The 15,958-nt window shown below is 41.3% G+C and overlaps 1 protein-coding gene across 10 annotated transcripts in view; it reads left to right on the top strand.

Moving 5' to 3' along the window:
- The window catches only part of LOC128325220 (protocadherin beta-16-like), a 157,488-nt gene that overhangs the window by 67,771 nt on the left and 73,759 nt on the right, over window positions 1–15,958 (top strand). Inside the window, exon 2 of one of the 10 annotated variants that reach the window (XM_053250781.1) lies at window positions 6,347–6,495. The exons of 7 other annotated variants lie outside the window; for them this stretch is intronic. In XM_053250781.1, coding sequence (XP_053106756.1) covers window positions 6,347–6,358 — 12 coding nt within the window. In that variant the 3' untranslated portion in view covers window positions 6,359–6,495. Of the gene's footprint in view, window positions 1–6,039; window positions 8,467–10,641; window positions 13,323–15,958 lie in introns of those variants that run through there. 2 more of the 10 variants (XM_053250767.1, XM_053250768.1) reach the window with 2 other exon arrangements.

The following is a 15,958-nucleotide window of genomic DNA, read 5'->3' as shown; positions in this document are numbered from 1 at the left end:
GCCGGCTTTTGATCACATCTTTCATGTTTATTATGGGGGAAATTAGCAAATTCCTCAGTTGACCGAGAGTTACTCCTTTTGATAAAAAAGGTCTGTATAGGGGCTCTCACTTAAGAGTGTGTTGCAATCTGCAGGGACACTTAACAAACCATTAGTGCAGAGAGGAGAGTCTAGCAGGGATGTATACTAGCTTCACTATTGTTTAATTATTACATTAATTACATAGTGGATAGAATCTCTAATCTGGAATTTCATCCACCAAAATTGGGCAGCAGACATCTATCCATCCCTCTCTATTCAGATGATGACATGCTTCTGTCATGGTCTCTGGTGGGAATGGGGAAAAATGTTATGAGTTCTGGCTGATTACTGTCATGAAAACCTGCTTTCCATCAGTTTTCAGAAGACAAAGGTCGTAATGTTCACCGGGAAACCCATGATCCACAAATGGCAAATTAATGGAGTTAGTGTAATGCATACAATGCAATACAAATAGTTGAGGGCCACCTTTCAGTGACACGTAGCTGGAAAAAGCAAACTAATTCCATTGTAACAAATGCTCAGAGGTCAACTACTGCAATTTTGAGATTCTTCTTCTCCTTTATTCCATTTGCCATTAAGGCCTTTCAAACTAAGGTAATATCACAGCTCCTTTATGGCTCACAGATCTGTATATAAAGTGACTTTCGCCCACTTAAAAAGGTCCAGTCTAAATTTCTTAGGGTTGTCTTTTCAACCTCCTGCTGTGTGTCAAATGCTAAGCTGCAATTGGAAGTGGGCCTGTTAAGTTTGGAGTCTTGTGCCTGGATCTATATCTTCAACTTTTGGTTGAAATTGCTCTATTTTCCTTCTGGCTTTGCTCCCTTAATCTTTAAGGATGGATATCCCTCTGATTAGACACATTTAATCACTGATAAGCTAACATTTTATGAGTTTTCACCTCCTAGAGCCTTTGGATGGGGTGGTCTATAAATGTAATAAAATAAAATAAAATAAAATAAAATAAATATCTACTTCCTTTGGGCTATGATAACACCAAGGTGATCCTTAGGCAGCACATTACCGATATGGAACACCAGATAGATCTAAGCCGGGCACCAAGTTATGTATGGTTTGGAGCTGCTAAGCCCTTGCAAAAACCAGTGAAATATCTGTATAATTTGACATTCCCAACACACAGAAGAGCCCTGACATTAGCTTGGCTCTATGTGCTGTCCTCTGTGGTATTGGAGGGTAGGTTTAGGAGAATCCTCTACCTGGAGAAACTGTGTCCTTGTGGGAATGGGGGTGTTGAGTAGGGGTGTGCATTTTGGAATTTTCTTGTTTCGATTTGTATCTGAATCGAAACATCCCCATTTTGTTTTGTACCCAAATTTTCTGAATCCGAATCAGCCCTGTTTTGTTTTGTAGCCAAATTTTCCGAATCCGAATCAATTTGGATTTTTAAAAAGGGTCCCAGGGCAAAAAGAGTGGGTGGTGGTGGTAGTGTCCAATGGGTGGAAGCGACCACCCAAATTTCAAAGGAATTAGGCAAAGGGCTGATTTTTTTGTGTGTGATTTTTTTTAAGTTTACACATCTTTAAGAATTTTCCCATAGGGAATAATGGGGATTCCAGCAAATGTATCGCTTCAAATCAAGGGGAAAGGGATGACCCAGTGCAGAGTGTGGTGGGTGGTAGTGCCCAATGGGGGCAAGGAAACTTCCAGAATTATTTCAAAGGAATTGGGCAAAGGGCTGATCTTTTGTGATTTGTTGAAGTTTACGTGTCTTTAAGATTTCTCCCATGGGGAATAATGGTGGTTTCAGCAGCCCCATAATTCCACTTGGGGGGCACTGGGGTTGCCCAGAGCGAGGGGTTGTGTAGTGCACATAGGGTGCCAACCACCCCCACACCCACAAGCCTGTGGGGTACTGGGTTTTGTTGTTTCTGTGGTGTTCATTGTAGATTCTCTGCTAGCATATGAGATTATCAGTGAAAAACAAGAATCCACTCTCATATGCTACCAGAGAATCTACACTCAGAACACCACAGAAACAGCAGAACCCAGCACCCCATAGTTTAGCAACCCTTCCCCTGGCCAATGTGGGGTCAGTAAAGAGTGGGAAGAAGCAAAAGAGCCAATGGGGAACAAGGAGGGAATTGTCAGCAGGTCAGCCCATGATTTAGGTCACTGATCAGAAGGCTGGAAGGGTGGGAAATTCAGAGAGATGTCAAACACAAAATGGAGACTGACTCAGAGATCACCACAAAATGGAGGTTCGAAACAACAAAACATTTTGTAGCTGAAACAGGGACGTTTTGTTTTGTATACAAAACTTTTGGATCTGGAAAATGGGTGTTTTGTTTTGTCTACAAAACACCCGAAACAGGCTGTTTTGGGTACAAAATGTTTTGTATCCGAAACGTTTTGCACATCCCTAGTGTTGAGACAGTTGGTCATGTGCTTTTGTGTTGATCTTTCTACCGTGATTTGCATTCTATTTATATTGCTGCTCTTGTTTTTAGATACCCAAATAACTCTGATGAGTTTTATATTCACTTATTTCTCACTGAAAAATACACTTATGTTTTGCATCTGGTACCCAAATAGTTTACGGTTGAGATTAAGATTCGCTCATGGTGTGTCAGAAACAGTTAATTCTGGCTTTTAGTTTGCTTCACTTTATTTTATATTAATTTTATGTAATAGTTCACACACACACATCTGTATTGATATTTACCTTTGATGTCCTTTTTATCTGGGTCTGGTCTGAGATCTGTATCAATGATCATAATAAACTGAACTTAACTGAATTTGAAAAACTATGCTTTCTGATCTCTAGAGTATGAGCAGATATTAGGGTCCCAAGACACAGTAAAAGCTTTTGATAGCGGTCCCCTGCCCTTGTAAAAAGTGTGTGTCTAAATTGTCCTCATGGATAAAAATGGCAATGTTCCCTTCTTCAACTATCCTCTTCAAAACAGTGGGCTTGTTTACACAATCATTTGAATGGGGTTTGGCAGCAAGGTGAGATTGGGAGTGCAGACAAGCAGGCCATTGGCAAGCTCAGAGGTGCACCTAGGTAATTTTGGAGCCTAGACCTAAAGGCCTTTGGAGGCTCCCCTGCTACAAGTTAAGCATCATTTTAAATATGTAGGTTCTTGAGGGCACAAACAACAGCACCCAGGACAGACTAAAGAGGATTTTGGGGGCCCCAGGGGGTGTGGAGGCCCTGGACTTTGGCCCCAAAGTCCAGGGGTGAGAGCGTATCTGAGCAGCCTCACTTGGACACTGAGAACAAGCACACTCAAAATTGTCATTCTTGCCTGGCACAGCCATGACCATCCAGATCCCAGCACAGGCACCAGCCCTCTCCACCGTGGCCTCCCAGCACTCAGACCACATCCTTGCATCTTTTGCAATGCTCTTTTGCAATGCCCTTTCAGGGTTTCACTACATCACACACCTTCCTCCCATTTATTCTCAGGGAAGAAGGGGAGGGTTTATCGATTATGATCCTGCTCAAAGTTGTCCACAAACAACTGGATTGTTTGGTACAGAGATAATGTCACTGCATGCACAGTAATACACAAGGAACAGTATCAATAAGTAGAAAGCAATATGCTGTATTCCATTGCTCTCTACTAGGGATGTGCATGAATTGATTTCTCTAATTCAATTTGTACCTGAATAGAATCACCCCCAATTTGTCTTGGGTCTGAATCTGCCCCCCCAAATCACGCCAGATTAGATTTGTATCCGAATTTTCCAAATCCAAATCCAAATTCATTCATGGCAAAAAAGGGGTTCTGGGGCAAAAGAGAAGGGTGGGTGGTAGTGCCCAATGGGTGGAAGCTATCACTCTATTTCCAAAGAAATTGGACAAAGTGGTGATTTTAAAACAATTTTTGAAGTTGGCACATCTTTAAGCTTTTCCCCATAGGGAATACTGGGGATTTCAGCAGCCTTAGTTATAACTCCTGGTGGGGGGGCACCAGGGTGGCCCAAAGTGGGTTGTGGTGGGTGGTAGTGCCCATTGGGTGCAAGGAAGCTGAAATCCCCATTATTCCCTGTGGGGGGAAGCTTAAAGTCTTTTTTTAAAAAATCACCCCTTTGTCCAATTTCTTTGAAATTTGGGTGGTAGCTTCCACCCATAGGGCACTACTACCCAACCCACTGTGACCTCAAAATGGAGGTCCAGATCTCCAAATTTTTCAGGTCCGCATCTGGGGTGTTTTGTTTTGTACTTGAATCTGGGCAACTGAGTACAGGTGCTTTGTTCTGTCTACAAATCACCCGAATCAGCCAGATTCATATACAAATCATTTTGTACCCAAATTGATTCGCACATCCCTACTCTCTACATATTGCAACCTTTCCTGGTGAATTACTGTGCATACAATGACATTATCTCTGCATAATTAGCTGAATTACAGTATACTGAACATCCCAGTGGTTTCTTTGTTTGTGGCATGAGCAAGCAAGGCCATACACATCATTGCAGGAGAACCAGTCACCCAGGAGAATTTCCATACTAACCGTGTGAGCCACATTATGTGATGTCACCTCTCACTGCAGCTCAACAGAAGCAGCTGAGAGCTGTGTCAGTCTGTGTGTGAGAGAGTGACTCGAAGCAATAAATCTTGACAAGAGTCTGCCTTCTGCAATGTTTCAGATAACAGAAACAATACATACATTGAGCTACAAATTGTTCCATCTGCAATTTTTATTTGCCTAGCATATTAATTAAAGGGATGGGACATTTTTGACTAATGTGGTGCCTCGTAATGTTTGATGTCTTAGGCGACTGCCACATTAGCCTATATGATCAGGCTGGCCTGGATCTACAACTTTCATAACTTTCCTCTTCTTTCAGACATTGCTGAAAATTGCCTCTGAGGCTAAGGAAATAAACTGAAACAAATTAAAAATATGCTATTGGAAATAGTATCTGCAAGCTGCAATCCAAGCCTTATATTATCTATTTATGAAACAATCTGTTAGAAAATATTAATCATAAGTGGGGGGGATATGATGATATTTCAGCAGGTCGGTGCATGTAAAAATATTTTGACTGCCAATATTATTTATTATTGTTTGTTTAATTGATTCATTTCTTACATCTCTAAACTGCCCAATTCACCAGCCCTGGGCAGTTTACCAAAAATAAAAATAAAAAATTGGGCAGAGTTGTACACACATACCATATTCTAGTAACCAAGCTGACTGGCATATAGAGCAAGGATGCACCTGTGCAGTGAGAAAGCAGCCTAACAAAACTGCTCAACTGACTACACATGTGCAGTAAGGAAGTGGCAGTTTTTTATACCTTTCTCTTCCCCAGTAAGTCACCTGTGCCACCCAAAAATATGTCCCCGAGGGCTGCACAACCGTCAGGGATCTATTTTCAAATGGCACAGTGGGCTTCCTGGGAAATGGGAGGGGTGTCGAAAACTGCCCCTTTCCCACTGCACTGCTACAGTTAGTTGGGAAGTTCTGTTAGATTGCTCTCTTGATGCACTGATGCATCATTGCTCAGTATCTCAGCCAATATCTTTAACAATATGTGCACCTCACTTTGGGTTTCCAGTCCATGGATCAATAACATTTTCAATTGCTGACAAAGGCACTCAATCAGTGAGTCCAAACTTGATGACAGAGGTAATATTTATGATATGGGATAAGATAGGAAGAAATATTATATACCATGGATCCTCAAAATACAAACGATCTTTCTTTGTAGATGGGTAAGTGGAAATGTTTTAGCAAGTCATGTCATTGTTCAAACACAAGATGGTGGTATTGCACAACACAAAACAGAGTATCTGGGGGAAACTGCTCTCTTGGAGAGCAGTGGCAAAAACAGACAAAGGAATCCTAAAGAGAAAGGCAGACAAATCTTCATACAAAGACATCTGAAATTTCACAAGGAAAAGGCAACTTAATCCAAAAACAAAGATAGCATAAACAGATATTTGCCTTGGATATATATAAGACAACAGAACCCTTGGAGAACCACCTTCTGTTTCATATTGGCCTTAAGGTGAGGTGTGGACAATGGGAAGAAATCTCAGTAACAGGCAAGCTTTGTCTTATTTTCTATATCTGTGCATGTGTTTATCAATGTGTGAGTCCATCCACTATTCAGTGCTTGAGGAAAAGAAAAGTGGTTCTCTGGTGGCTAATGTGCTGAAGGATTTGAAAGTGGATCTAAAGGAACTGTCTGCTCGTAGAGCCCGGTTGGTTAGTAAGAGCTCCAAGCAGTATTTTGAGCTGGATCTTCATTCTGGGGATATGGTTATAAAGGATAAAATAGATCGAGAAACTTTGTGTGGTCAGACTGATCCTTGCATCTTACTTTCAGAAATCATACTAGAAAACCCTCTGCAGTTGTACAGAATCAAAGTTCAAATTGAGGATGTGAATGACAATTCCCCCAAATTCTCTAAAAACCAATTCCTTTTTGAAATACCAGAACTGGTACCAATCAATACTCAGTTCCCTTTGGAAAGAGCTCAGGATTTGGACAAAGGAGAAAATGCTGTTCAGAAATACACACTTAGTCCTAATGAACATTTTAGGCTGGATATACAGAACCACAGTGATGGCAGCAAATATGCAGAAATAGTATTGGAAAAGCCATTAGATCGTGAGAAGGACCCACAATTGTTCCTAATTCTGTCAGCTGTGGATGGAGGGATACCAAAGAGAACTGGCACAGCACAAATAATCATTGATGTCCTGGACATCAATGATAATTTCCCTCAGTTTGGACAATCTGTGTATCACGTGAAACTTACAGAAAATAGTATGGTGGACACACTGGTCACTAAAGTTGAAGCCAGTGACAGGGATATTGGATCCAATGCTCACATTATGTATTCCTTTAGTGAAGTACCAGAAAATGTGCTCAGAGCATTCAAGCTGAATAAAGATACTGGAGATCTTAGTGTTGCAGGTAGAATAGATTATGAGGAAAACATTCATTATGAGATGAATATCAGAGCTACAGATGGAGGAGGCCTCTCTGCTTATTGCAAAGTCATTGTGGAAGTTGAGGACAGAAATGACAATGCCCCAGAAGTCACCATCTCATCCATCACCACTCCTTTATCTGAGGACTCTCCCACAGACACAGTGGTGGCTCTCTTCAGTGTCACAGACCAAGACTCTGGGGAGAATGGCAGAACGGGCTGCACCATCAGCACAAACCTACCCTTTGTATTAAAAGCCATAGAGAATAATTATTACCAGTTACTGACCCAACAGCCACTGGACAGAGAAAAAGCCTCAGGGTATAACATCACCATCACAGCTAGTGACCGAGGCACCCCCAAGCTTACCTCAACAAGAATTATTAATGTTCAAATCTCTGACGTCAATGACAACCCACCAGTATTTCAGATGTCATCCTATGAAATGCACTTATGGGAAAACAATATTCCAGGTCTGCTGATAGGTTCGGTCCATGCTATTGACCTGGACACAGAGCAGAATGCCAAAGTGACATACTTGCTATTGCCTGGGAAGGTAGGTGATGTCCCTGCATCTTCCTACATCTCCATCAATTCTGAAACTGGGAACCTCTATGTCCTCCGATCTCTGGATTATGAGGAGATAAAAGAGTTTCAAGCAACTGTGAGGGCCTCGGATAGTGGCTCCCCTCCACTGAGCTCAGAAGTGATTATCCGAGTTCTGATAGTGGATGAAAATGATAATGCCCCATTCATCCTCTACCCTCTCCAGAACAGCACCTCCCCATCCAATGACTTGGTTCCTCGGGGGTCAGAGGCAGGCTACCTGGTCACCAAAGTGGTGGCAGTGGACAGAGATTCTGGTCAGAACTCTTGGCTTTCCTATGAACTGCTGAAGGCCACAGAACCAGGTCTCTTCACTGTGGGGGCCCAGAATGGAGAAGTGAAAACCATGAGGCCAGTTAATAAACGAGACACCTTCAAACAGAAGCTGATTGTGGTTGTCCAAGATCATGGACACCCTGTCCAGTCCACCTCTGTAGCCCTCAGTATTCTTCTGGTGGAAGGCTTTTCTGATCCCTACATGAAAATTATGGAAATGCCTAAGGATGAAGTAGTAGAGGAGGAAGATCGAAGTCTGACCATGTATCTGATCATATGCTTGGCAGCCATCTCATTCATTTTCCTGCTTTCTCTAGTGGTGTTTATTGCCATCAAGATTCAGAAGCACAGAAAGATGATAGAGGACTACAATTCTGCACCTAACTTCCCAGCAGGATCTAATTTCCAGGACAATCATGTGGATTCTAGTACTGGACCACCTCCCCAGGCTTACAATTATGAAGTTTGTTTAGCGGGTGGGTCTCTGAACAGTGAGTTCAGGTTTCTCAGGCCTCTGTTTCCTGTGTTTTCTATGGAGCCTCCTAACCCACAGGTGAATCCAAGGAGTTCAGCTGGTGTTTTCCAAGAACCTATCAGTCATGCAGAGAAAAATCCACTTACCAGTCAGGTGAGGATACTATTTGCATAATTTTTTATATAGCTAAAGTTTCCAACACCTTATAATTCAATTTATAGGAATTATTGGCTACTTTGTAGTATAGTTTATGTATTGAGTATTAAGCCCAAAAGTATTGGATTGCAGCAGATCTAAATGTATATGAAATCTTTCTTTCTTCCCCTCTTTTCCTCTTCCCATTTCTTTGTTTCTCTGTATTCTAATATAACTGTTCTTGTCAATACAGAGAGTAAATAGTCACTCAGATTAAATTACACAATAGGCCTGTGTAAATAGGCAAGTATTCAATTTGGTATTTGGATTCAGTATTCAAAATATGTTATATTTGATATTTAGATCCCCCCCCCCACACACATTTGTATTTGGATAGTTGGGTACAGATACTGGGTCATCTCAATATCCATCCATAGGATATAAAAGGAGAAAGCACTTAAATGTCTATAGTATCTTCATTTCTTTTCAGGACTTCATGAAATAAACAGAGGTGGTAACTTGATGCCTAAAACATTTCAAGTAAATAGGTGCAGCGTTTTCAAAAAACACCTCTAATATATATTTGGAGTGTGTGTGCTTTAATTATTATTATTATTTTAATTCACCAGGTGAATGATAGTAGCAGGGAATTGTAGCCCCTTCTGAGGCACTATACCTCCAATATATCAAGCAAATATGTACAGGGGATTCTAGGCAGAAAAACCTGTAAGACTTTAAAAATGTTTTTGAAATTATAATAAGTGGTTTGCTTTCAGGTTGAATGGAATAAAGATAGAAGGGATGGGACCATTCTTCCTTGGATATTTGTGTCTCCTTCCACTTCAAATATGTGTCAGGACATCCACTCAGTGTCACTTTCTCTGTGCATCCACTATTGTTTCTTTAGATGTCTTTCATGTTGTCGTCACAGGTATTGTTTAAAATTGTACCTTCAGTATCCTGCTTTTCATAGTTGCCCATTCCACTTGGACTCTTTTCTTTCTAGCATTTCAGTAAATGGAATCCTACCTAATCCTAGTCTGAGTTCATTAAAAGTAGCTTTCCTGAAATCCATGTTACACATCTGACTTCCTTCAGTTTTGCCCTCCTGTAATGTCATAAATTCCAAGATAAAGTGGCAACTTTCCCTAGGCGTTTTGTCACTTATTTATGTGAGATTTTGACTTTCATTTATCTATAACAGCCTACCAAGAGCCAGGGAAACTGTCTAAAAATATAGTACTTGAAATTCTCAGTTCCGCAATCCAAGACTTACCGTATTTTACCTATTTAGGAAGTAAACTCTTATGAACTAGTCATTCACACAATCAAAAACAATGTACTACCCAGGTTTGAGAGCTATGCGTGCTCCCAATTTTTGGTTGTGTGGAAGCAAGGTAGGAGGAAAACCTAGGTTGAAGACAATGTTCCCTCTAACAGGGATTCTCAGATGTTGCAATGGCTTTTGCTTGGGGATTATGGGAGTTGTAGTCAACAACATCTGGGAATCTCTGTTTGATGGAACACTGGTTGAAGAGACTGTGTGGAAGCAAGATAGGAGGAAATCCTAGCTAGCTTTTCCTCCTACCTTGCTTCCACACAATCACTTCTACCCAGGTTTTCCTCCTACCTTGCTTTCACACAACTGAAAACTTGGAGTACACACAGCTCCCAAACCCAAGTAGAACACAGTTTTTGATTGTGTGAATGACCTCATTAATTCACAAATGATTATAAGGGAAAGTATGATGAAGTTTCAACTGCCTAGCTAGTGTAAATGTATCTTAACTGCTTTTACATAGTGTAAAGCTTATATAGTTACATAACTATCTTTTACATAATGTAAAAATATATTAAAAGCTTTATGGAATAATTCAAGAATTCAAGGGGAAAAAAGAGATCCATGTGCGATTTTCTAGTAATCAGGGTGTCTTCAACTTCATGTGAACTGCACTTTGGATTTCCAGCCAATGGATCAGTAACCTTTTCAGTCACTGACTAAGGCACTCAGTCAGCATATCCAAACATTATTAGGGAGGTAACATTTATGATATGAGTTAAGAGAAAGCACATTAAGAAATATTGTATTCCATGGACGATCTAATTATGAAGATGGTTCTGTGTAGATTGGTATGTAGAAATGTTTCAGCAAGTCATGCTGTCGTTCAAACACAAGATGGTGGTGTTGCACAACACAAAACAGAATATCTGGGGAAACTGCTCTCCTGGAGAGCAGTGGAAAAAGCAGAGAAAGGAATCCTAAAGTGAAAGGAAGAAGACCTTCATGCAAACACATCTTCCGAAATTTCATGAGGAAAAGGCCACTGTTGCCATATCCAAAAATAAAGATAGCAAAAGGAGATATTTGCCTTGGATATATATAAGACAACAGAACCCTTGGAGAACCACCTTCTGTTTCATATTGGCCTTGAGGTGAGGTGTGGACAATGGGAAGAAATCTCAGTAACAGGCAAGCTTTGTCTTATTTTCTATATCTGTGCATGTATTTATCAATATGTGAGTCCATCCACTATTCAGTGCTTGAGGAAAAGAAAGGTGGATCCCTGGTGGCTAACGTGCTGAAGGATTTGAAAGTGGATGTAAGGGAATTGTCTGTTCGTAGAGCCCAGTTGGTTAGTAAGAGCTCCAAGCAGTATTTTGAGCTGGATCTTCATTCTGGGGATATGGTTATAAAGGATAAAATAGATCGAGAAACTTTGTGTGGTCAGACTGATCCTTGCATCTTACTTTCAGAAATCATACTAGAAAACCCTCTGCAGTTGTACAGAATCAAAGTTCAAATTGAGGATGTGAATGACAATTCCCCCAAATTCTCTAAAAAACAATTCTTGTTTGAAATACCAGAATTTGTACCTAGAAATACTCGATTCCCTGTGGAACTAGCTCAGGATTTAGACAAAGGAGAAAATGCTGTTCAGAACTACACACTTAGTCCTAATGAACATTTTAGGCTGGATATACAGAACCACAGTGATGGCAGCAAATATGCAGAACTAGTATTGGAAAAGCCATTAGATCGTGAGAAGGACCCACAATTGTTCCTAATTCTGTCAGCTGTGGATGGAGGGATACCAAAGAGAACTGGCACAGCACAAATAATCATTGATGTTCTAGATGCCAATGATAATTTCCCTCAGTTTGGACAATCTGTGTATCACGTGAAACTTACAGAAAATAGTATGGTGGACACACTGGTCACTAAAGTTGAAGCCAGCGATAGGGATATTGGGTCCAATGCTCAGATCACTTATTCATTCAGCCAGGCAACAGAAAATGTGTTCAGAGCATTCAAGCTGAATAAAGATACTGGAGATCTTAGTGTTGCAGGTAGAATAGATTATGAGGAAAACATTCATTACGAGATGAAAATCAGAGCCACAGATGGAGGAGGCCTCTCAGCTTACTGCAAAGTCATTGTGGAAGTTGAGGACAGAAATGACAATGCCCCAGAAGTCACCATCTCATCCATCACCACTTCTTTATCCGAGGACTCTCCCCCAGACACAGTGGTGGCTCTCTTCAGTGTCACAGACCAAGACTCTGGGGAGAATGGCAGAACGGGCTGCGCCATCAGCACAAACCTACCCTTTATATTAAGAGCCATAGAGAATAATTATTACCAGTTACTGACCCAACAGCCACTGGACAGAGAAAAAGCCTCAGGGTATAATATCACCATCACAGCTAGTGACCGAGGCACTCCCAAGCTCACCTCAACAAGAATTATTAATGTTCAAATCTCAGATGTCAATGACAACCCACCAGTATTTCAGATGCCATCCTATGAAATGCACTTATGGGAAAACAATATTCCAGGTCTGCTGATAGGTTCGGTCCATGCTTATGACCTGGACACAGAGCAGAATGCCAAAGTGACATACTCGCTTCTGCCTGGAAAGGTGGGTGATGTCCCTGCATCTTCTTACATCTCCATCAACTCTGAAACTGGGAACCTCTATGTCCTCCGATCTCTGGATTATGAGGAGATAAAAGAGTTTCAAGCAACTGTGAGGGCCGAAGATTGTGGCTCCCCTCCACTGAACTCAGAAGTGTTTGTCCGAATTCTGATTGTGGATGAAAATGACAATGCCCCCTTCATCCTCTATCCCCTCCAGAACAGCACCTCCCCATCCAATGACTTGGCTCCCCGGGGGTCTGAGGCAGGCTACCTGGTCACCAAAGTGGTGGCAGTGGACAGAGATTCCGGTCAGAACTCTTGGCTTTCCTATGAACTGCTGAAGGCCACAGAACCAGGTCTCTTCACTGTGGGGGCCCAGAATGGAGAAGTGAAAACCATGAGGCCAGTTAATAAACGAGACACCTTCAAACAGAAGCTGGTTGTGGTTGTCCAAGATCATGGACACCCTGTCCAGTCCACCTCTGCAACCCTCAGTATTCTTCTGGTGGAAGGCTTTTCTGACCCTTTCATGAAAATTATAGAAATTCCTAAGGATGAAGTAGTAGAAGAGGAAGACCGAAGTCTGACTATGTATCTAATCATATGCTTGGCAGCCATCTCATTTATTTTCCTGCTTTCTCTAGTAGCATTTATCGCTATCAAGATTCAGAAACAACGGAAGTTCATGGGAAACTTTAACTCTGCAATTAATTTCCCTGTGGGACCTAATTTCCAGGACAATAATGCGGATTCCAGTACTGGACCACATTCCCAGGCTTACAACTATGAGGTGTGCTTAACGGGTGGGTCTCTGAACAGTGAGTTCAGGTTTCTCAGGCCTCTGTTTCCTGTGTTTTCTGTGGAGCCTCCTAACCCCGAGGTGAATCCAATAAATTCAGCTGGCTGTTCCCAAGAACTCTTCAGTCATTCAGAGGAAAATCAATCTACCAGCCAGGTAAGAATGTAATTGCTATCTATCGTATATTCTATGGTATCTAATGTCAGGTAAGAATACTATTTGAGTCTTATTAATATGCTTAAAATTTGAAACCATCTCCATTGTATTATCCAAGAAATCCTGTTGGACAATGTGCACTGCAGTTTATCTGTTATTTGTTATTTGGTGAGGGGTAGGGTTTCCTTGAGAGGCAGGGACGCGCACGTATTTCGGCCATTTGCATGGCGACACAGAACAGGGTGCAGAGAGGGATGCTGCTGCCCCAAACATCTGCTTCTGGAGAAAGCGCCGGCACGGGAAGACCGGCGGGGTAGGGGCTGGCAGGTAGGGGCTGGGGGCCGGCAGTTAATCCCCTCCACATTCGAACTGGCTCAGATGCTGGTCCACAGAACCAGTTCAGTGCTCCAGAAAAGGAGCGCCAGACCGGTTCCGTGAACATCCCTAATACTTATGGGGGCAGCAGCTCCAACTGAACTGCAAAAATGTGAAGAAATTTGGGGACAATGGTGTTCACGCCATGGGGTCATGAGACCTGATTCTGAGATATTGTACCAGCATACAAAACCATAACTATGGAAACATTATGGGGATGTCTCTTTAAAAATATAATGTTTTGTTTTCACCAAAAGGTGATTATATGTTACCTAACATTTTTTTTAAAACATTTTTTGTGAAATCTGCTCATATGCAGCTGAAATCAAGGTTTGGCCACCACCACCCCGCTGCCAACAAGCAGCAGCCATGTTGGCTCTGCTGTGTCATCATCAGTGCTCTTTGCCTTTGAGCGCTGATCATTTCAAATATGGAGGGTGAAGTTTCCTACAGTAATATGACCCCAAACAACTATGATTTGGAAAAGCCTAGAAAGTACAAGTGGTGTATAGTACCACTGTGAAAGAGCACAACAAAAAGCAGTCTGGGGGGAAATTTGTGTGTGTTCCTAAAGAGAAGAAACAACGGAAAGCTTTGGTAGAAGCAATGAGAAGAGAAAAGGTGTTCAGTGAGAAATTTGTGTTTAAATATACTTTTTTGAAGTGCAAAAAGAATCAAATAAAAATATAAATAAAAATACAATATTGGAGGATAATAGAATTTTTATAATTTATTTATACTAACATCAATATAATGTTAGTATAAATAAATTATAATATTTTTGTTTGATTCTTTCTGTACCTTTTTTTAAGGGATCAACTGTGTGGAGGAGGGGTGGTTGTGAATAGTTTAATAGGAGTGGAGATGGGGAGTGAAGACCACAAGGCTAGTATTAGAACTAGGTTTATATCTTTTTTTTTAAGTCTCCCCCCTCCTGCAAAATTACCCTCTTATACGGCATGCCAGTTTATGGGGAAATATTAACAGTTGCTGTTTCCATCCTCATATGGTAAATTATTTACATATTATTTTTCTATGTAAATTGCTTTGAGAATGTTGTTGTTGAGCAGTATATAAATATTCATAGTCGTAGTAGTAGTAGTAGTAAAGTTGCACCATCTGGATGTCTGCCTTTCATGTCCTGGCCCTCTGGCCCTTACAAGGAACTCAGCAGCCTCTTCTGCTTATTCAGTATAAGGCTGGAGAATAGTAAAAGCCAGATAGGAGCTCTGAGGCTTAGCAGTTCTGAGGTAAGGAAGGGGCCCTGACAAACAGATCAAAGTTAAATCATTCAATAGAAACGGCAACACTACCACTATGCAGTCGAGGCCAACGTGATATAGGGGAAAGGGTCCAATCTATTAGGGATGTGGACGAAATGGTTTTTGCATTTTGTTTCTGTTGGGAATTCTCTCTGGTAAGATTTTTCATTACAGCAGAGTGCACAGAGGCACAACACAGCGGAATTTGATTAGGCATGCATGTATGCTGAGAGTAAAATAACTTGGAGCCAGTTCATAGTTTCAAATCAATATAAGGAGTATTTATTAGAGAACTCCATTCTAGATAGGAAAGTGAGGAGATTGGATCTCTAATCTATCTATCTATCTGGATGCAGATGGATTCTGCATCTCTGCATACATGGTGCAGGGAGAGAGGAGCTTGCATGTTGCAAGGGAGAAGGAAGGGAAGGAAAGGGAAGAGGAAGTGGCAGAAAGAAAGGAAGTAAGTCCCTGAGATTAGCAATCTACATATCAAAGGGATAGTGTCAGAGTAGCAGAGAAGGGATGACCAATGTCTTGACCCTCTACTTCTCTGACTCACTAGTCTGTCCTCCTGTGTCATTGAGACAAGAGACAATGCATAGTCCTTCAATTCCAACAGTTTCAAGCTCAAAATAAAACGCAGAAGGCTGAAATGTTTGATTGAAACAGCAGTTGACCCATTTGTTTTGATGGAACAAAACTCAAAACTTTGAGTGTTTGGGTCATAAGGAGCAATGGGGAAACTCAAAACATTCCATTTCCCCCCATGGGTAGCTCCTTGGGTGGTATGCCCAAAGTGGGTTAGGTCATAGGGCATGATGGGTGCTACCTACCACCAACCCACAAAATAAATGGGCAAGCAGGCAATTTTAAACAAATATTTAACCTTTCCCCCAGTCCCCCATATGTTCGCAAGCTGGTGACAGAAAACTAAATACAAGTCTCCAAAATGGCGCTCAGAACATTGAAACATTTTGAATCTAAGTCGGGTTGTTT

Source organism: Hemicordylus capensis, chromosome 4 (genome assembly GCF_027244095.1).
Source record: "Hemicordylus capensis ecotype Gifberg chromosome 4, rHemCap1.1.pri, whole genome shotgun sequence".
Classification (NCBI taxonomy): Eukaryota; Metazoa; Chordata; class Lepidosauria; order Squamata; family Cordylidae; genus Hemicordylus; species Hemicordylus capensis.
This window is presented reverse-complemented; position numbering and strand designations above follow the sequence as displayed.